This window comes from Neolamprologus brichardi, chromosome 20 (assembly GCF_056152115.1).
Source record: "Neolamprologus brichardi isolate AB-2024 chromosome 20, ASM5615211v1, whole genome shotgun sequence".
Lineage (NCBI taxonomy): Eukaryota > Metazoa > Chordata > Actinopteri > Cichliformes > Cichlidae > Neolamprologus > Neolamprologus brichardi.
In genome coordinates, this window is record NC_142123.1 from 24,202,187 (window position 1) to 24,223,438 (window position 21,252).

At 41.8% G+C, this 21,252-nt stretch overlaps 1 protein-coding gene and 1 non-coding gene across 8 annotated transcripts; both read right to left on the reverse strand.

Annotated features, from left to right (window-relative positions):
• Window positions 1-3,304: 3,304 nt before the first annotated feature.
• On the reverse strand, window positions 3,305-20,746 carry LOC102788346 (MYND-type zinc finger-containing chromatin reader ZMYND8-like). Of its 7 annotated transcripts, none has more exons than XM_035910154.2 (23): window positions 20,690-20,746; window positions 19,454-19,488; window positions 19,070-19,282; window positions 18,736-18,971; window positions 13,800-13,870; window positions 13,052-13,215; window positions 10,934-11,077; window positions 10,510-10,623; window positions 10,290-10,382; window positions 10,036-10,123; window positions 9,902-9,957; window positions 9,725-9,802; window positions 9,480-9,595; window positions 8,866-9,341; window positions 8,609-8,737; window positions 8,342-8,491; window positions 7,507-8,019; window positions 6,165-6,593; window positions 5,902-6,047; window positions 5,709-5,789; window positions 5,550-5,628; window positions 5,170-5,409; window positions 3,305-4,519 (listed from the first exon to the last, which is right to left on the reverse strand). In XM_035910154.2, the coding sequence occupies exons 4-23, from the start codon at window positions 18,747-18,749 to the stop codon at window positions 4,344-4,346; spliced, it is 3,357 nt and encodes a 1,118-aa protein (XP_035766047.1). In that variant the 5' UTR covers window positions 18,750-18,971; window positions 19,070-19,282; window positions 19,454-19,488; window positions 20,690-20,746; the 3' UTR covers window positions 3,305-4,343. The 7 variants fall into 7 exon arrangements, with proteins under 7 accessions (XP_035766047.1, XP_035766045.1, XP_035766044.1 ...); XM_035910152.2 differs by having other exon boundaries at window positions 8,609-8,722; window positions 10,934-11,155; XM_035910151.2 differs by having other exon boundaries at window positions 10,934-11,155.
• trnak-cuu (transfer RNA lysine (anticodon CUU)) lies at window positions 20,096-20,168 on the reverse strand. The gene has a single exon. It is a non-coding gene; the product is annotated as a tRNA-Lys (tRNA).
• Window positions 20,747-21,252: the final 506 nt, after the last annotated feature.

Consider the following 21,252-nt stretch of genomic DNA (forward strand, 5'->3'; position numbering starts at 1 on the left):
TGGTTTTCCTACAAAACACAACAAACATTATCCCGCAAAGCCACAGTGAATGCAGCATAGGGTGGAAATGCTTGGAGCAGACTAACATGTAAGCTGGAGTGTTCGGGAACGTTATATTTGGTCTTGGAATGGCTGCAATCCAGGCCATCCGTCGGCTCTTTGTTACTTCGGAAACACGGCTTAAACAATTTCTCCTCCACGACGTAATCCGATAATAACCGATCTCTTTACCCGTAGGCGTCCCGTGGTTGTCATGCGACCGGTTACTGCAGTTAATAATACAACAGCTTCTTGCCATTATTTGTGTTTCTTTTTATCGTTGTGTGACTGACTGTTTTCATGTGAAAGCCTGCGTGCGCTAGTACCGCTTGCCACTCGTTCCCAGAATCCTTAGCAGTTTTACCTCTGAATGACGTCACATTTTCAATCTTTATGGGTTAGAAGAGGATGTCCAACACTAAGGTCTACTGTGCTAAAATAAATAACGTCAAATATGTTTGATGCTTTTGTTATTTTAGTTTTCCATTACGAGTTTTATGTTGTTTTTTTTATCAGTTTGGTTTCTATTAATTTCTAAAGTGAATGTGTTTGAAATATGTTTCGAGGTTTTTTTGTGTTGATTTTAGCATTTTTTTCAGCCTTGTCTCTAATTTTGTCACCAAAGGGCTCAACCACTGCTGTCCCTGTGATGTACTCATTCCTAATTTTGTTCACTCCCAGTGAATATCTTGGCATTTCTGCTCTGTCTCCTTATATCAGTGCCACCCTCTTCAAACTATACTTCAAAGGACCCCCTCCACCTTGCCTGCATTCTCTTAACCTCTCTCTCTTGCGGCACTGTCCATTGCTTTGGATGATTGACCCTAGTTTGAATAAACTTAACCTGGGTGTCTGTTGTCTTGTGTAGTCTGGGAGATGACTGAATGTTGGGGTGGGTACAGTTTCCTCTGCGGTGGGGTAGGGTGGGCTGCCCCGGGTCCTGTGGGGCTTGGCGGTGCTGCTGCCGTAGGCCCCGGTCTGGATGGGCCTGGGCTCCCTTGCCTTGGTGGGTACCAGAGGACGGGGGTGCCTACTGGGGTCAGCGGGGGAGCTGGCCCTCGGGAGGGGCATCCTCCCCTCCCTTCTTTTCCTCCCCATCCCCGGCTACCTCCCTCTTCCCGCTCCACCACACCCACCCACACAGGTAGGGCCTTGGGGTGCGGGTGTGTCACCAGGGTGCAGGGGAGACACACACACACACACCCCCCCCCCGTCCTCTTCTGGCCACCTCTGCCTCAATTTTATCTCACAACTTAGACATCCACATTACTTACACTCTCATAAAACACACATATATATATATAGGGCCTTGAGGGTGGGCACGTTAACGGCGTCCAGTAGACGGTCTGTGTATTTAAACCTACCTCTGGCGCCGGTGCCCACCTCTCAATTTTAAATCCATGTAGACATTGAGGGTTCTCGGGAGGGGCCGTGCTAACACCTGCTGCTCTCTGGCAGCAGCACCATGCTCTCCCTTGTTTTAAATGCACTTTAGAGCAACACGCAGCAACGCTACACATGAGCGGGAGGAGGGAGGTATGGGGTCTTAACACACTCCCGTTCTCTACTAGCCATCGGGGCGGGGGGGCTGGGAGGAGATGTTGGCTGTCCGATTGGCCTCCCTGCTGCTGCGGAGCCTGGGACGGTCTGCTTGCCTCCACCCCGGAGGGAAGGGTAACATCTCTTGGGTCTGGGTGCCGTTTCCCCCTCTGGGGGCGAGGGTACCTGGACCCAGGGTATAGAGTATGTTTGGGGAGTGTGATTGTGTGTACGTGTCCATTTATGTCTATCCCTACGTTGGGTGAGTGCTGAGTGTTTGTATATGTGTGCATGAGGGTGGGAATGCATGTCTGTGTCTGTGTGTGCCTGTTTGTCTGTGTCTATATGTCAGGTCGGTCTTAGACTCCACCTCTCTGGGAACTCCCAGGCCCTCCAAAGTGTGGAGGCCTATCTCCCCTCACCACACTTCCTGCCGGTGACTGATGCCCTCAGGGGTCGGTGCGTTGGTGGTTCTTGGTGTCCAGGGCTGGGCGCTCAGGTATGTATCAGCTCACTCCCGGTGGCTACTTGGCGGGGCCTGGCGCCTGTTGCTTGGTCAGGCCTCTTCCGGGGCGCGGGGGGCCCTCGGGCCTCCAGCCTCTGGGCCTGCGGCTCGGTTTACTCTGGCACAGCTGGCTGCCGGCGGAGTCGGCAGGCACGCCGGTGCAGCCCCCTCTAGCCTCTGCCCGGTGGCTACTGGGTGACCCCTCATCTGGGGATCCTCAGCCCTTCCCATGAGAGTGGCACGGATGCCCCTCCAGTGGTCCTCCTTGGGCTCTCGCACTCTGGGGCCTCTGGATGTCTGGGGCCTGGATCTCCTCCATGCCTGCTTCATGCCCTGGGGGACAGGGCTATGGCTCTCTACATCCTCTTGCAGACCATTACATGGGGAAACCATTTGAATACAAGCGCGCCGATCCACACAGGTGTGCACACGGGTGTTCACTGTTCGTAGACTTAAATCACACCTTTCTTGGCTGCTACTTCAAAGCACATTGTGCGCTGTCTGTCCTGCTTGCTGCACAACAACATTCAGTATTTACTGCGGTTTACACTTAGCTAGATTAATGCGATGGTGTTGTGTTTAGTATGTTGCTTTGGTTTTTTTTTGCTTGTTTTCTATTCTTTTTCTCTCAACAGGTGATCCAGGAGATATTTTTTTCCCCCTTTCTCACTGTCCCTATCCCCTTCTGTTTTTCCTTTTCCTTCCTCTTTCTTTCTCCCTTTCCTATCCCTCACTCATGTCTGTCCCGTCTGTAACAACTGAAAATAAAATAAATAATAAAAACAAAGGTCGATCAAATGGACCAATACGGCAATGCCATGATGATCCATTTGGCAAAATAAATCCATTGGGTATCCTTGTTGGTCTTCAGACAACAATTCTGACGGCTAAAGAACCAAATGGGACAGGCAAAAAAAAAAAGAAAAAAAAGAAAAAAAGGAAATGCTTTTCTTTCCAAGCTCCTTAGATTGACCCCAGTTATTTATCTACTTCTTGCAGTTTCACTGTTGCAGTCAGAGTAATATGTACTATAATATTACTAACAAACTACTAATTGTGGAAAAAGTAGATTTAAAGTCATGCAGACTTCTAAATCCAAAGCCACCTCAAACTGGTTGTGCTGGTAAATGGGGCTGAACTGGGAATGAATAAAACAAATAATTCCCTGGTGCCCCCCCCCCAAAAAAAATCTTTCTCACATCACACTCAAAACAACTCATGCACCAAACTGACAAATTTTTTATTTTTTTTTCCCTCTTCACGGATCCATTTATTTTATATACAATATGTAAACAAGAACGAGACACAAGCTCAAAACAGACATGCTCACAGGCAGTAATATCCAGCCAAAATGCAGTTTCTATTAATGTCTACCCAGTTCTTAGCAGCAGTCTGACCAGGATTTACTTTGGATATCTGGTCAAACTGGCTTTGCTTAGAGCTGACATTCATATAAAGTAATATACTTTCCAATAACTTTTTTTTGTTTTGTTTTTTTAAACACATAGAAATGTAATTCCAACAAACATACTATAAAAACATATAACACTATAAATATTGTTCAGGTATCTTCTTACAAAAACTTTGTACAGTTTAAATTTTTAGTTCATTTTCATAAATTGGATCTCTTTCTGTAGTCCTATACAACATAAAACTACAATACAAAACTGGTAGGAGACAGAAATGCCACCACTGACATGAAGAGGACATGGCTGAAACCATTTTTAAACTTGCATTGCTAAATTAAAAAAACAAAACAAAAACAACAAAAAACCCCAAACACCTTAGTTGGCATGAAGCGGTGGTTTATACCAAAGATAAAACTTGCATCAGTCAAAAGATCTCTGATGGCACCATGATAAATGTTGATGGCTGTTTCAAATGTTTTGTCTCACAATATGGAGAACAGTCGGCAAAATAAAACAACCCTGAAGGAGCAGCAATGGAAGTGATAAAGACAAAAGTTTTATGTGGATTCATACAATCTTGCTCAGAGATGAGAAAGTGGTGAGAGAGCTGGAACATAACTACAGTATGAAAACATATTGACTCACATTTATTTCTCAAGACGGACAGCTTTCACAAGGTGAAACCACCTGAACGTAGATGAGGAAACTGAGAATGACATTTGAACCAAAAACTAGGTGTACATAAGGGAATGGGAAAAAGCGATTTGTCACAGAGGTGTGGGCCTTCCGGCACCACATCTGAACCAAAGAGTCCCACAGTGACCTCCCAAAATGTGCCCATAGTGTAGCAGTTAGGTCACAGTAACACCAGCACTGTCCTTGCTTTTGTCCATATATGTGGGAGAGTTGCTTTTGTCCGATATTGATCCTGAGCCTGAAGGCACGGTCTGCGTGGCGGGAGAGTGGCCTGATGGTTTGACTGACGGCTCTGAGTTGGGGTCTGCCTCCGGCTCCTGCTGCGCTGTGGCTGTTTATGTTAAATAAATAATAATAATAATTTAAGAAGAGAATATATACAGGTTGTCTAAATCATCTTTGCACAGTTTGTTTCTTAAACCACTGGTTAGGTAAGAAGGGAAAAAATGTCTACAATTCTCATGAATGATGTAACACATTTGTGTTTATGATTTCACATTTGCACTGTACCTTAGGGGGCTGAGCTACCAAATAAAAGTGGGGAAGAAAAATGGACAAAATTGGAGACGATTTCATGTTGAATTTAAATCTAACATCACATTAAAATTACCAAATAGGAATACAATGTAAGAATACAAAAGAAAAAGAATATCCCACTGAAACTGAAGAGCACTTACATTAACTAAACAAAACACTGACGACAAGTCTGTTGTAATAAAGCTCCTAACCATCTGTACCCTGCTTCTTCTAACTAATTTCTTAATCTTGTGTCATTTATAGGTCTGTTTATTCAGTGGGCAACTTTATTCCTTCTAAAAAGTGTGATGCAGTGATTATATGACCAACAAATGACCGACTGACAGGTAAATATAGAAGGCGTCACCATAGTCACTTTTAGCTTAGTTTTACTAATAGTTTAACTCTTTAAAAAAATAAATACAATTACATCCATCCATCCATCCCAGGTATGTTTTGTCTTACCCGATTGTGTGCAGGACTTCATGTGCTCTGGCCAATGGGCTTGCTGGCAGGGGTAATCACAGTAACTGGTGTTCCAGCAGCAATAGAAGATGGCCTCCTTCCGACAGTTAGCACACCACTGTTTCTTTTTGGTCTCGTCCACCGCTTGCTGCTTTTCTAACTCCATTTGCTTTTTCACCTCAGCCACCAATCGTTCTCTTTCCTGCTCCAAACTCTGCCTCATCTCTGCCATTGTTAGTTCTGCATTTAAAAGACAACATTTAAAAAAACGTGAAACTTGTATACCATGTCGACACCTGTTTAAAATTTGATGGCGAGGAAAAGGCGGGTTGAAGATCAAATAAGCTCTGAGGAGTGACAGAGGTAAATGGGTATCTTACCCAGATTGTGCTTCATCTCTGACAACTCTTGCTGATGGAGCCACTGGAGCTTCTCGATCTCTATCCTTAACCGTCGAATCTGTGGTAAAAATACACTGTGATTATAAATACTGACGTACTATTACCACAGAAAGTGTTGCTTTGACGGACAATCTTTACCTCTGCAATCGTGTTTCCCGATGTGCTTTTGGAAAGATCATTGTAGATTTCGGTCATCGTCCCCTTTATTGTGTCCATAATCTGCAAAGTATTGGTAAAAATGTGACATTACTGTTGAAATACTCAGTTATAACCTTTGCAAACAAAGTTAATAGAGTAGAATTTTAATTTTTAGGGAAAGCCTCCAACTTACTTTGTTTGTGTATTTAGCTATATCTGCAGCTACATCAGCTGAGACTGTGGGGATCTGCAAGTCACCAGACATAAAAGAAGAGCTACCAGATGTGACCTGGGCAGATGTTGATGAGGATGCACTCAGAGGTGGGTCTTTTTGTTGCCCTGCAGAGGATGATGATGACAACAAAAAATTAAAGGGAAATTATAAAACTTCAAGTCCACTTTTTATTTTGTTATGGTGACTAACGTGGACATGACTAATTGTAATGGTGTATATACCCTTGGCTGCTTGTCTGGTCTGATAGCGAGTGCTTGAAGAAGAGTTCTGCTGTTGTGGGCTGCGCGTCTGCACAGCCGACTGCTCTCCATCCTGTTGCTGTTGCCTCTGCATCTTCTGCATATGCCACTTCTGAGAAGACGTTTGAAACTTTGTTGGATTCCAAACTACAGCCCGCTGCACAGCTTGAGCAGTCTCTTTAGGCAGTAGGGGACGCTGTTTCTTTACAGCTGTAGTCACTGGTGAAGAAGTGGAGACAGGAGAAGGTGTAGTGGTGGATCCACTGGTGGTGGTCGTGGCACTGGGCTGAGCAGAAGCGGCAGAGGAAACGAGGTTGAGCGCCGATGTGACGGAAGGCTGCGACGAGTCTTTCATGCTGGATGTAACATCACGTGCTGATGCTACTGATGCAGCAGATGAAGGCAGTTTGCCTAAGCAGTAAAAAAAGTCTTATGGGTGAGGCGTTCTGCATTTCAAAATCAGCCACATTAAACAGATTTAACATTTTATAGCGTATATAAGATTATATTTATTTAGACTTTAGAAGACTGAAATTGATATTCAGCCTTTCTCCGATGATGATTTAAGACTAAAGATTAATTAGGACATGTAGAAATGCTTCAGCAAAGGTAGCACCTAATAACGCCCTTTGACAATTTAGTCGCATTTCTATTAAAAGAAAAAGAATGTGAAAAGAATCATTGCAGTCTTACTTTTAAAAAAAAATTGTTACTTTATTACCCATAGAGCATTTCAAAGTATGATTGAGATCACTATGTAGACATAGAACCCAGTCACTTTGTCTTTTGTCTGAATGCATGGCATTTGAAAGCAAAGCTTTATGATAATTACTGGAATATACTGTCCTCTCCATTTAGTAATGTTTCTCTGCCACTGACTGGCAAACAAAGCCACAGTTTTATATTTCCGCCCCCCACCCCCGCCCTCCTGCTTGTCATTGTGGCCAAAACACTCAAACTTAACTTCCTCTGCCCACAGCCCTTCTTTCCAAAACAATTCCAGCTTATCCAGATGTTGTTTTGTAGACTTTAGAGGTCGACTCCTGTGATAATCGCAGCTAAGATTGCGACGATTCTTCAATGTAGACCCTGTTTGTGCATCAACTCAATCAATAAGCTCATGACTACCCTTACGTCACCTACAGTCTTCCACCTAGCAGAGAAACACTGCACAGTTTAATCTGAAGGTTTTCATGGTCTTTCACATCATGCCTTAACTTGTGCAATTCCCCATACCTGACACTGATGTTTCGTATAACCCCCCCCCCCCCCCTTCCCCCTCCCCCCCGAAAAAACAAAAAAACAAAACAAAAACAAGCCTCACCTTCCAGCTTAGCAACATTAGACTCTTTGGCAGCTTTGGCAGTGGAAGATCCCAGCTCTCTTTTTGCCCTCTTTGAGTCACGACCTCCATGTTCATCCCCTAAGTCAATCACAAGCTCTCTTTCAGAATCAGAGTCCTGCTCAGCTGCTGATGTATTAGCAGCTGCTTTGACATCCTCTGGGGCTTTGGGTTTGTCAGCAAGGGGTTGAGACTGGGGTGTTCTGGGCTTGTCCTTGAGGTCTCTATCTGGGCCATTGCTACCCTGCTTCTCTTTGAGTGGGGGTTCCGGGGTGGCTTTATCCCCCGTTGCCACAGCTCCTTCCTTATTCTCTCCATCAGTGCTTGCTTTAGACCTTTTTCTCTCCATTTTGTCCTTGTCCTCCTGAGCTGAGCTTTTTGGCTTGTGTTCCTCATCACTGAGATACTCGCTGTCACTTGAATCTGATTTCTCAGAGTCCTCAGAGTCACTGTGATCCACATCTTTATACGCATCTTCAGATATCTCATCAATACCTATATTAAGAAATGGACATTGTGTTAATGTCTTTCTGTCAGAAGCAAATACAAAGAAATAATGAACCCTTTCTCTGGTAATAGCTTAATAAACCCTAGTCAGCAGCAGTCACACAGACTCATGACCGCCACTGATTAGAGAGTCAGAACTGCCGTGATGCATTTGTAAAATTGCCGAATTCAAATTAGTCTTGAGAAATAATCCACAACTTAAATTTCCTAGATTTGTTATTAATCATTACATTGGCAAGTTCAAAGGACTTGTACAGTACAAGAATAGAGTTCTGCAGCAAGTCATGTCACAAACTGGTTTTGTATGTACCAAGCTGTGCCTTGCAGCTTTCAATAGTCTTGTCCAAGCTCCTGATGGGTCTCTTTGGAGTAGAAGGGGGCGCAGGGACTCCTTGTTGTTGCTGCTGTTGTTGAACAGTCTCACTCAGCTCTTTGAGATCCATTTCAGCCTTGACTCGATCTGAAATGAACATGTAAATGTTTGTTTAATCACAAATTCATTAATTATTAAGTACTTTTTGATTATTAGCCTTTGTGAGAACACAAATGCAGTCTCTCTTTGCTTTTTGTTACTGACCCAGGTTGAGATTGAGGATGCCACCTGTCCCTGCAGTCCTCTCCTGCTTTGGCACCAGTCCAGGGTTAAAGGGCTTTGGACTACCTGACACGCTACCTGCAGGACCCATCTTCCCTGAAACAGGAGATGCTGTAATAAAAAGTTGTTTTTTTTTTTTAAAAAAAGCAACAAAAAAAAAAAAGAAAGAAAAAAGCTTATAATGGTGAATAAAATAAGTTAAAATCACAGTTAATGCAACCAGAGTGGAGAAGACTTACCAGTACAGTCCATTGATTCCTCTCCAGTGCTGTAATGGAGTGCAGGATTTCTGTTGCCCTTTTCCACATCTTGCTCTCCATCAGACCCTGTGTGAACCGAAGAGTTTGTACTCATGGGAGACCGAGGCATGTCTGTCATTGAGACCCGCCGATTCATACTACTGGGTGTGCTACTCTTGCTGAGGACCATCTTAGGAGAAGCGGTTATATCAAAGTTGAAGCGAAGTTTATCTGGTTTCTCTGTTTTCACTGTACCAGCACCGGGGTTGGAAGGGTCCACCAGCATTTGTAGCTGGTTGTTGGGGGTGTACGGAGTGCGGAAGGGTGCGTAGTTGAAGACTCCAAACTTCTTGCGAATGTTTTCCACATAGACCTCCATCTCTTGCATGGCACTATTGAAAATGCTCTTTGTTTTCTTTACAGAGAAAGGGATCTCTTTGGACATGAGGTAGCAGTTGTTGATGGGAACCCAGGCCCTATGTGGAAATGCAACAACAGAACAAAATAATGTTTTAATACATTTAATATCCAGTGGAGATGCAGCGACTCAGGTCTTTTCTAAACCTCTAAAACAAGGAGAGTTTCCTCTATAGTGCCCAAAAGGTTCATCTCACCTGTCGTGCTGCCCGAAGAAGCGTGCATCTACTTGCCCATCCTTTTCACGAAGTGCTTTTGCTGGCCAGAATGGAAAGCCCTTGAGCTTAGCCCAAACCAGGGGGTGGGGTTGACTCTGTTGGATAGAGCCAAACACTAAAATACTGTGCTTCACAAAGCTGATATCCAAGCTAAAACGTATAACAAAAATAATTTTAAAAAAAGTCTGTTACTTTTATGGATTTAAATTAATGTAAAGACCTACACATGGCTCACAAAACCAGTTGTCCCTTTTTTGGCATGCGGACAGGTAGCACTCTGGACACACCTCAATCTCATTCATCTAAAAAAGAAAAAAAAAAAAGTATTAAATGAAGATGATGCAAGTCCATAAATAAGACACATTTACAAAAATGTCACCAAGTAATTAAAGTTGCTTTACCTCATGTTCACAGATCCTGACAATGACTTTCGCAGTTGCTGTTAATTTGTGATTGCCTGGAAACGGCGCACAAGCTTAATTTATATATTCTTACGACAGTAAAGGGAGTAATGACGTACATCAAAGTTGCCTACCTCCATTATAGATGATGCAGTTGTGCAATATCCATTTCACATCAGCAAGAAAAGCTTCAGTACAGCCATACATCTTCTTCTTTACATTCTATAGTACAGTGAAAATAATAATATCAGTCAAGCAGCTGCACTTTTGCCAGCATTTTATATGCATATTTACATCATGGTTCATTCTAATTCTAATTCTAGTTTTGTTTTTGTTTTTTTTTTGTTGTTAATACGTCTCCAGAAAAAAAAAATCTATATACGAGTACCTTCTCTAAAGTACATAAGTCCATGGGGTGGAAGATGTACTCTGCATAATCTGGATGTTGTTCCAGAGATACAGGCTTCTGAAAGGGCTCAGTCTGCTCAGATTACACAAACAGGAAATAAGCACACATGAATTACACTTTCCTCATGGATGTTTCCAGAATCTTTGGTTGAATCTGCAACACGCAACTGGGCATACAAAGACTTGAAGAAACCCCTTACCCCAGGCTGTTTAATCTTTTGGAGTGCAAATTTGAGTAAATAGGAGAGCTGGTCTATTGTCAGCATTGTCATCGCCTTGCTCTGGGTTTCAATGCATTCAGCGACTGTAATTTTCTGCAACAAAATAATAATAAAAAACAAGACAATAATTGGTAAACTAAAGAGATACTATTCATATCTAAAACTGCGTAAAGTTTAAATCACTTTTTTGTGATTCAGTTAGTGTATCCCAAATTGAAGAATTGTGTAACAAATACACGAAGAAGTGAATAAGTAGATCTGAACTTTAATCTTTTAATGTCGTCTCTTATGCTCACAGAAGCATGAGCTATGAGTTTGAAAGGTAGTTTCTGCTGTTCATGGCACACAGTTCCACAATTACTTGTGTACGCCCACATAAATGCACATGACTACAGCAAGATACCTCACACTCTGGACAGAACCAGTCGCCCTCGGGCTCAGCTGGTAGTTTGAGGCACTTGGCGTGGTACACCCTGGGGCAGAGCTCACAGCAGAGCACCTGGCCCTCGCGGTGGCACAGCCAGCAGTAGAAGTCGTTCCTGCCGTCCTGCGGTACAACATCAACAGGGTCTGTGGTGAGTGCTGGCTGCTTCATATAGTAAAAGGGACCATGTCTTAGCTCTGACTGAAATGCAGGCAAGAGAAACAAGGGGGCAGGTTTCAAAAAACACGCAGGAACACAAAAAGGTGCAGTGCAACAGAAACAAGCTGGGATAAGCAGGGTAAGCAGCATAGAAGGTAATAAAGACAATCAATCCAACACAAAATTGTTTTAAGAAAATCAGTTAATAGTCTGAACATCTAGTCATGTAAAGGCTTCAAATGAAATCAATACTAACCAAACAGGTTCTACAGTGCAAGCTGAGACATGGCTCACCTTAAACCTAAAGAGTAAACATTGCATGATGTGGCTCTCTGGTAAATGGTATCTTAGTGTTAACATGTTACTACATGAATACAAGTTGATAGATGGCTCAAAAGAGTCTTTCTTTGCCCAAATTCAAGTCTTGGTGGTGTTAAAATCCAGCTGCTGCTTATTTGACCTTTCCCAGAGAGCCAAAGCATGTATTCCAACAGTGCCACGAAGACATAACTATGCTCACATCAGATACCTGTCAAATTATACAACAGGGGCTAAATTAGCTTTCAATATCATGTAAGATCAACACAGGACTAAAAGGAATCACACAACACTACATTATCCACCAAGCAAACAATAAAAACCATATCAATCTATCCTATTTGGTACTAAATGTCAATGTTAATGACCATTGGTGACTAACGTTGCATTAAACGACTTGTTTCCAAAATAATATATCCATGTGAATTGTGGCAGCTCACATTCCTGTATGGTGGGTCTACTTTAAAAATGGCCAGTATTCAAGAGATTATGATCAAAATCAGTGTGTTCTCACAGGCAGTATATGGCATTTAGATTAGACTATTGCTGGGTTCTGTATACCTTGAAACTCAACGCTAGTCAAAAAAGTCAAAGCTCACTACCATTCCAGTAAAGTTGGAAAAACAAGGAAAACAGGCTTTGTTTTGCTTGTTAGGAAGGCAAAGCCATTTATGCATCAAGTTAGCAATGCTTGATTTCTGCAGTTTAATAATAAATACTGCTGCTTTACCTTATTTGGCGAATCACAAATACAAAACAGTGGCAGTATAGTTTAAAAAAAACTCTGAAGTTTTACTACGGTTTACACTCACAGCTGCCACCTTGGATTGTTAAGTCACTGTTGGTGGGGCTGCTCTGACTTTCCGAGCTGCAAAACCAACTTGAGTTGTCTATTTGACAATTCTGACTTTGGACTATAGCACCAGTACATCTGGTAACATATTCTTGTTGAATACCCTCAGATACCCCCTCCCCCTAGTTCATCTCCTTTGATGATGGACAAGGAGGTCTCAGTCTCACCCTTCATGTTCAAAACCAACAACTGGCTAAAGCCTGGCATTTACACAGACAGCTGAAGACCTGAAAGCCAACTAGTCAATCCTGTTATACATCTTTAACGTCCACTTGGACTGTGTTGCCTGGGAAGCCTATGTACTTGGTGCTTTGTAACACAAGTACACGGACATCTGCATCAATCCTCCCACTAACTGTCTGTTGATGAAATTCACGTCACTCAGACTCGAACAGATCCTAGCAGACTTCCAGAAGTGGAAGGTATAATCTGCCAACTGTATGCAGTGCAATTTTTTTTTTCATATATTGTACACATTAGTTGTGGAAGCATGAGGCAAAAAATAAATAACACTAAACGCTTCCCATTCAAGACCCTGAAAATACACTTTATTATGGCTGTGTTTATACAGCGGTTAGACTGACCATAAACATATCTGATTTCTGATGTGGTCAGATAGCACATCATATGAAATGGTTCTTTTCAGGCACAACCCTGGCCTTAACATTCTATGAAAGTATATGGCCCATTATTGAAATTGGATAAAGAAATAGCCTTTGAGAACACACCTGATTTCAAAATGAACTTGCACTTACAATAGCCCTTACCTGGTCTTTGTTGTTACAATTCAAGGCCCCTGGCTTCTTCTTCTTCTTAAGAGGGCTGGGGGAGGTGTCTGAGGGAGAGTGCCCATTGGAGGAATGGGTGGGACTCGACACCTTTCGTTTCTGTGGTGCCACTGATCTTTCTGCTGACCCTGGTGGATCAGGGACTGAATACATAAAGATAATCGTGTCATCACACAATAGGAGTCAAGCTTGTAATGTTCAATGTATTTACAGCCAACACATTACATAAGCTTAAGAAAAATAATTACCGAAAAGTGGAAAAGAGGACAAAAAAAACCAAAAACAAAACAAAACTATAAAACTATGATACATCACTGTCATCGACCCACACGTCTTCCCTTGAGAAACCGAGGGAGGAACAGTATTTTGAAGTTATTAATTTTCAAGCGAGCAGTACAGTAGATTCAGTGTTCAGCACTATTATTTTTAACCATCTAACACAGCAATCACAGTAGTCTGAAAAGCAGTTACTGAAGACAACACTTATACACGTCAAATTACTATTTCATCATAATAAATGGCTAGAGGGCTTCCTCGGAACTAACTACACCCCGTGTAGATTCAGCAGGCAGGAAAAATGGATCATCTTTGCAATCCTAAGAGACCAGCAAAACGTATTAAGACTCTTCTCCTCAAAACATACAGTAAATAACCTCTACCTTCTCTGTAACTGAGCTGTGTTGGATGCTTGGCTCCTAATGTGAGGTCCTCGGCCTTAGAGACTTACCTTTGGATCGCACAGATGCATCCATTCCCTCTACCACATCAGACTCTGTCTTTATCTCCTCCTCAGCCAGACTGCAGAGCACCGAACAGGAGCACACAGAAACACAGAAAGAGACGCAAACACAAAGTCAGAAAGGGTGTTCAGAAACCACATCAGCATAGCAGTAAACAAGTGGAACACCACCTAAGGCACCCGGGTCCCAGAGGATCTGTCAACAGGGACTCTGCTGATTTCCATTGTTGTTGTTTTCATTTGATTTTACAACATCTCCCACTTTGTTTCATGAAATTAAAATACTTTCCATATTATCATCTACAATGGAGTCTGCAAATGTTCATTATGCTCCAAGAGAAAGGATGATAAATATCACCATGGTAACGCTGATCTCCGCTAAGCACAAGCTGAGATTTGCAACAACACGTAGGGCCATTTAGCTGTAATTACCCTGCACCTCTGTCCTTACATTGCAGTCATAGCATTTTAGTCCTACTAGGTCACAATATTCACACAGTGCTTTCTTTGACATACAGTGTATAGAGCTATAGATCTGTAGCAACAAAAAAAAAAAAAGAAAAATCCACAGAGAGTTGGTACATACCACTGAAGGGACAGCCCCCCATGACAAATAACAGTACCTCTCAAGCCCCTTCAGTAACAACAGAATACCCCTGAAGGATTTGGGCCCATTGTTAGATACCAGTAGGAAGAGATATATCTAATAAACTTCACACATTTCTGGCCTAGATCTTAATTATGGCCACATTAAATCTTCTGTCATTTCTGGCACTATTTTATGTCTTTGTTTATAAAGTGGCAAAGACTTTTTTAAATTAATAAATAAATCCAAAACCTAAAAATGCAACACACATACTGTATGTAGCACTGGAAACGACTGATTTCCCTTTGCTCTTGCGTAGCACCCCACTTCCTCTGAGGCAAAAAGAAAAAAGAAAAAAAAAGACAGGAATAAAGGGGGTCTGGCAATAAATGAAGGTCTTTGAGTGTTTGGCTCCTCCTTTGTGAGAGCCACAGAGGGCCTAGTTCCAAGGATGTAGCCTTTATTGAAAAGCCTAGAGAAGAAAACCCACCCACAGACCCCTGACAGGTCACACACTTGACCAGATCATAGCTTTGGCTACAGCTCTGGTTTCCCGCTAGGATGAGTGGTTTTCGGGGTAGAACTCAAAGGTCAACCACATTTGTGGGATAATCTTTTTTTTTTTTTTCAGTTCTGAAACTAAAGGAATGCTCTGCATGTCCCCTCCTCCATCCTTAAAGAGACATTCCATAAAAAAGTTAAAACAAATGTCAGCTCACTGAGAGGCAAGGAGGGTTCAAAATGCAAACCCTACGAGTTTGATCAATAAAACAAAAGCGATTACATATGAGCATAATGGCTAGTAAACCTATGCTTGTAACGTCTTGATGCACGCTCAGTTATCCAAAAAAGTCGATTCTGTTCATCTGGATGTTACGCTTACTCATAAACGTTTGCTCATAACACCAAGTAAACCACGATGTATCGACAAACGGGTTTAAGATTAAAGTCTGTCACTGTGGCAAAAGAAAATACACTGTGGCTCACAATCACCAGCAGTTCCTAAAAACATTCAAGTCACCGATGGTTTATCTGAAACTCGAGAGAATACAAGCATAGCTTGCATTGTCTGAAAAAGTGACAAACATGGGTTGAGCAGAGTTTCTCATGGCATTTGGGTATCTAGTATCATCTAGCCTGCAGTTTCAAATGCACATACACAGCCTCAGTCACACACACCCCAACCCCTCCGGGGCCTTCCTGTTCCGGACTGAGTGAACAAATGAGGCCCACATGAAAATAAGAAACCGTTAGCCAGTTCACTCTGCTACGTGTGCCACAGCCCTATAAAAGAACATTCGCCATCACCAAGCAGCCCTGAGCTGCCAAACAACCCTATAATACACATTCTCAACACCAATGGCAAGACATTTATGCAACTACAAAGAAAACAGGATTAGCAGAAGTTAAAAGGAAAAAGAAAAAAGTATGAAGATCCAAAGTGCATTCTCAGATTAGGAGCTATGATCCATCAAATAAGAAGATTTAAACAAATAAATCCTTAGCAGGTTCTGAGATATATTCCATAATAGTCAGGTGCAAGAAAACACAGTATTCCCACTCAGTAAGTACTGAAGTACCTGACGGACAAAAAGGAAACAACACTGAATCAATGTCTTTAGATTCCACTCCTGTGAGAGACGAGCAGGGTTCTCTCGTCACAGAAAATGGAGGCCACAGCTTGCTCCCCTCCCCCCTCTCCCCCATCCCCCACTCCAAGGCTGAGACTCGGGCACTGGCACATCCATGCAGGAGGACCAGAGAGATCTGTGGAGATTACAGTCCAACATTACGAAAAAACATGGTCTATGTCGGGGCAAAGCCTCACGGCCAATGACAGAGACAGAGGCGAAACACAGGGAGGGAGACACAGGAAAATCCAGCAAAGTCAGAAGCTCTCATCTGTGTGTGTTGGGGTTTTTTTTTTTTTGTTCCCTGTATTCAATCTTGGCTTCCCTCCTTCTGTGTGAATACTGCTGTCATGGAATAATTAGATTTCATTTTTAAGAAACACAGACCACCACTCTAAAACCACAGTCAGGTCCTGGCAAAGCTGTATGGAAAAGCTTCTCTACATGTAAAAACAATAAACAATTTTCACACATTAAACAGATAAATATCTGGCTCCGTCTGGAAATCCAGAAATGCAACTGAATGCGAACACCATACTGCACTCATTATATTGCAACATATTAGAGATGCCACTGAAAACATCTGCGAAAAAGAAAAGGTATCCTACACGGTCTGCTACACAAAACCCTAGAGAGATTATTTGATTTAGCAATACGACAAGAAACAACCGGCTTTCATGAGAGCAACAAACACATGCAGACAACTGAAGAAATGAATAGGATTAGCTTTTGCTTTTCCTGGGAAATAAAAGCATTTCATTAAACAATGACTTTAAGTAAATTAAGGTGCCTGATCTAGCACAACTCCCAGCACTTAATCAGTATACTGCTAGTATACACAGCGTATTCTGTACGAAAGAAAAAAAAATGACCTGGATCTTATAAAAGGCTGTAAAGGGTGAATCAAAGATGGCTGTGGAATTTTCCAGAAGGCCTTGCTCTCCCTGCTGCTCTCCCTCGGATTGTCAATCTTTAACCTCAACTGCAGCTGCAATTGGCTGGAGGGCCAACAGGGTGGAACTTTATTGGTCGGCTGTGTTATGCCACACAGATCACAGTATGCAGGCTCCCCTCTTCCTCTTAAAAAGCGCTTTTGCTGCAATGCAGAGATTTCCCTCTGCCTCAGACGATTTATTTTCCTTCGGTTCTGTTTGATAATTTGTGATTATGACAGCCAAAACCAGGGGGCTTTTTTTCCCCTTTAATGTTTTAAAAAAAGCCTTGTGGCTGTCATGCACAACTCCGTGTCTGTGCTATTCAACCTCTGTCACCCTCTCTATAGCCTGCAATGCTACAGAAAGAGGCCCAGAGCTTTGCCCCACATATATCCATCTAAAATGTAATAATTACACATTTTAACATAAATTCTCAATCAGGCATTGTGGCGTAGTAAAGGTTTTGGTTTTGGTTTCACAGATAGCAATCTTTTAAACTACGAGTAATTTCCTGATTATAACCTTACTCTCTTCTGAATGTTGCCTACATGAAAAAAAAAAGCCTTGCGTCAGGCCACAAGAAAAAGAAATCATTCTTTGTTTCCCCGGCACAGCTGAGACTGCTAAAATGGTGCAACATGACAAAACACAACGTACCGACTATGATGTGGACAGCATGACAGGTTATTTGAAGGACCAATCCTTCTTAACGACACTTTTACCAGCTGTTCAAATGCAGTTGATACTTATGTAAAGCATTCTGCTTGACTCCGTTTGAAATGTGCTATTCACATTAAACTGATTTGACTTGAAACGTTTAAAAATAGGTCTGTCTTATGTTATTTCCACGAGTAGTGTGTTATATTTGCTTATGCCGTCTGATCTGTGAAGACGGCAGCACAAAATGGCTACTGCCTGGCTGAGAGCGTAGGAAGCAGTTTCACAACAGCACTGTGGAATTGCAGAAGCCAGGGGCAATAAACTCCAGGCCTATGAGTGTAAATAGAGGCAACCAGTTTATAAAGATTACACTAGAAAAAGTGGAAGGGGATTACCCTGTCACAAAGTGTTTGTAATGTGGCCTCTGACTATTATGGACTGTAGAAAACCCAGTCTTAGTGCAGCTTTCCTAAATGTGTATACACTGTGCTACAGTTTTCATGTTCTAGATATTTTTCACATATGTGTACATAAAAATGTTACAGTGACGTGATGCCCTGCGCACTCTGCCCTCCTAGCATGCACTTCTGTTGCCCTTTGCATGTAGTCCCCATCCTGGCATGACACAAGAAAACACCACAGAGCCAATCCACTTAGAAACAGTACATAATACACCCTTTCCTCCACTGCCCATCCCCCATTCTTCCTCTGCCATTCTAAAAAAAACACAAACACTCCCACAACAGAAAGGAGATGTGTGTGCCATTTTAAAATCCAACTCTCTTTTGCATTCTAAAAAAAATAAAAGGATTTTTCATGGTCCACTCTGCCTCCTGTATGGCAGGCTGGTTGTCTGGGGCACTCATGTGACCCTGAGACATAGAGAGAGAACAAGGGTGAGAGTCGTTAGCCAACCCCCACCCTCCCACCCTCAGCACTGTGGAGCACAGAGGCCTTACGAGGCCTCCAATCCACCCCAGCTCCTCCTCCTCCTGCACACTAAACTGACTTTAAGGTGTGCGCATTCATCATTAGAAACCAACAGTCAGCACAACACGAAGAAGGAAGCCATGTTGTTATCAGAAGTCTGAGATAAAAAAGACAGAGCTTACCTCTGTGGATGCATGGCTGCCTGACACACTGTTATGTCAACACTTATAAAACATGGAGGACACTCTCAGCCCTCAGTCGGGGAAGGCTCCGCTCTTCAGGCAAGGCGATCAGGCCCCGGTGATGTTAGCCAGATCCTGACTGGTCGCTTTCCTCACGAGCAAGATGCAAGGCCGCGCCTGATTGGCCGAAATGTTTCCTGAGTAATTATCTTTGTTCAGTGCAGGCAGGGGCAGCACTGTGAGAGTCAGAGACAGGGGAAGAAAAATAAGCACAGAGCTAGGTCTTAAAACCACAAAATATTGTGATTACTGCGAGGATTTCTGACATACAAACCCATGGAACAATGCTTTGTAGCTTCCAACAGCAGAATCAGGAAACAACCGTCTTAGTTGAAGGTTTTAGAAGCAGAAACGGCAGCATGTAGTGTTGAGAGCAGGACACCATGGCTTCTCTGCACAAGCTTCCATTTTTTATGTGGAAAGGGCCTTTGTTTAAACTCCTCCCTCTTGGCTTATTCCAAAGAAAAGAGAGGCTAAAGCTGTTCTTCTATTCGGACATTTCAGCCATCAAAAAACAGAACAACATAAGAAATGATATACTTGTATTTAATCCTAAAGAAGCTAACCCCTACTTTTTATTATGTATATATGAATAATGGGCAGTTAAACAAACCATATGCAAAAATACTGTGTACGAGTGATAAGCTTGATCATTTACCAGATGTGGTCCCGTCTGACTTTCAGCAGACCCAACTATGACCAGATAAAGAGTAAAATATATAGATTATTAGGCAATACAATATAACAATTCATTCTGAGGAACACATGCACGTTCCTTTTTGCTTTATCTCATTTGTTGAGTCTGCTCTTGGGTCATTTGTAAGGCTTTAATTTGATGTGATGAAAAGTCTATTTTTATATACTCTAATGTAGAATTCAAAGCAGTATTTGAATACTAGAAAAATGTGTTCAATGCATAGGACTTCATTAAATTAAACATAAAATATGTCCTGATATATAAATATTGCCATATGTTGCTTATCAGTATCACAAGCACTAAAAATTACACCTCATTGATCTTTTTTGAACTTCCTTTAACCACTTTGGGGGCTTTTTTCAGCACCATTTTCCTCCTCCAAGCAAGGCTAATTTACATTTCAAACATTGTAAAATAGGGTGATGAATTTAAAGGGAAAACAAAGACTTCCACAAACTATGGCCAAGTAATTTTTGATTAGTTATAAAGCAGAGCAGACTCGCGGCGGATCAACTTTTCTCTGATTTCCGTGTAAGCACAATGGAGGCCTGTGTTCTTGTGATTTAGGGAAGTGAAGCACACAGAAGAAAAAAAAAAGACTTCCGCCCAACGTGGGGCTCGAACCCACGACCCTGAGATTAAGAGTCTCATGCTCTACCGACTGAGCTAGCCGGGCGCTGATGAAACACATCGCCGTTTAGAAATTTCACCCAAATTAGAGAAAATGACCTGAACTAAACATTTTATTTTGTGTACACACGTTGTACTCGAACGGCTCCGTGCAGTTCTCTCCGGTCTGTCTCATACTGCCCTCTGGTGCCATGATGCAAGGAGATAAAATGAACGTGGAATTCTGTTTAAATTGTTGGGAAGTTAGCTAACAGTCTAAACACGTTAGTGTTAAACACACGGCGCCTGGATGTGAACAAAAAACGATTAGAATTGTGTATATATATATAGGGACTTGCTTCTTTAGACGGATAACACCCCCGATAAAAACAAAATTAAAAAATAAAAATCAATGAAGGTTAAAATGAATTGTCGACGGTTAGCTGTCACAAATTTAAGCGACCATGTGTTAACATGTTTGCTAACCTCTGACACAAAATTATCCCTCTGAAATTAGAAGAAATTATATTATAATATATTATAATAATATATTCTTAACATTAAATATAGAATCAAAAGACTTACTACCTGGCAAGCGACTTTACCTCTAGTTGACCTTTTTCAGATTATACCATCGTTTACCAAATTTAACTTCCGGTCTCTCCGACAAACTTGATTTAAGTAAGAAATGTATTTAAAACATATTTGTCCTTACCACACCATTACTCCTTTATATAGTGGATTGTTTACTTAATAAATCATCTTATGAATTAATTCATATAATAACATATATGATAACATATCATCACCATATTAAAGCATATTAAAGCTTTTTACATTTACATATCCTCAACTACAGTTTGAAAAGAGGAATTTATTTAATTTTTTTTAAATAACTGTAATTTAAACAATATTCATAATGTAAATTTACTGGTGTTTACATAAAATAGTGGACACCAAACAGTAAGTGCAGTTATAGGAGACAATTTAGGTCAGCATATAGGAAATGTGTCTGCTGTATCTGTGACTAGCAGTCATTTGAAGGTGTACAGAGGTTTTAACTCAGCAGATTGTTTCATATGTTAAAGATGCAAATGCAGAATGAGATGCTTTTTACTTGGGGTCCCACAGCATCTCAATAATTTGGATTT

Bases quoted from the DNA above. Each gene is read 5' to 3' on its own strand.
- LOC102788346 (XM_035910151.2), bottom strand. The intron at 10,624-10,933 runs GTATCTTGCTGT...ATTTTGTTGCAG, and splicing joins GGTTCTGTCCAGAGTGTGAG to AAAATTACAGTCGCTGAATG. The intron at 5,410-5,549 runs GTAAGATACCCA...TTTTAAATGCAG, and splicing joins AGAGATGAAGCACAATCTGG to AACTAACAATGGCAGAGATG.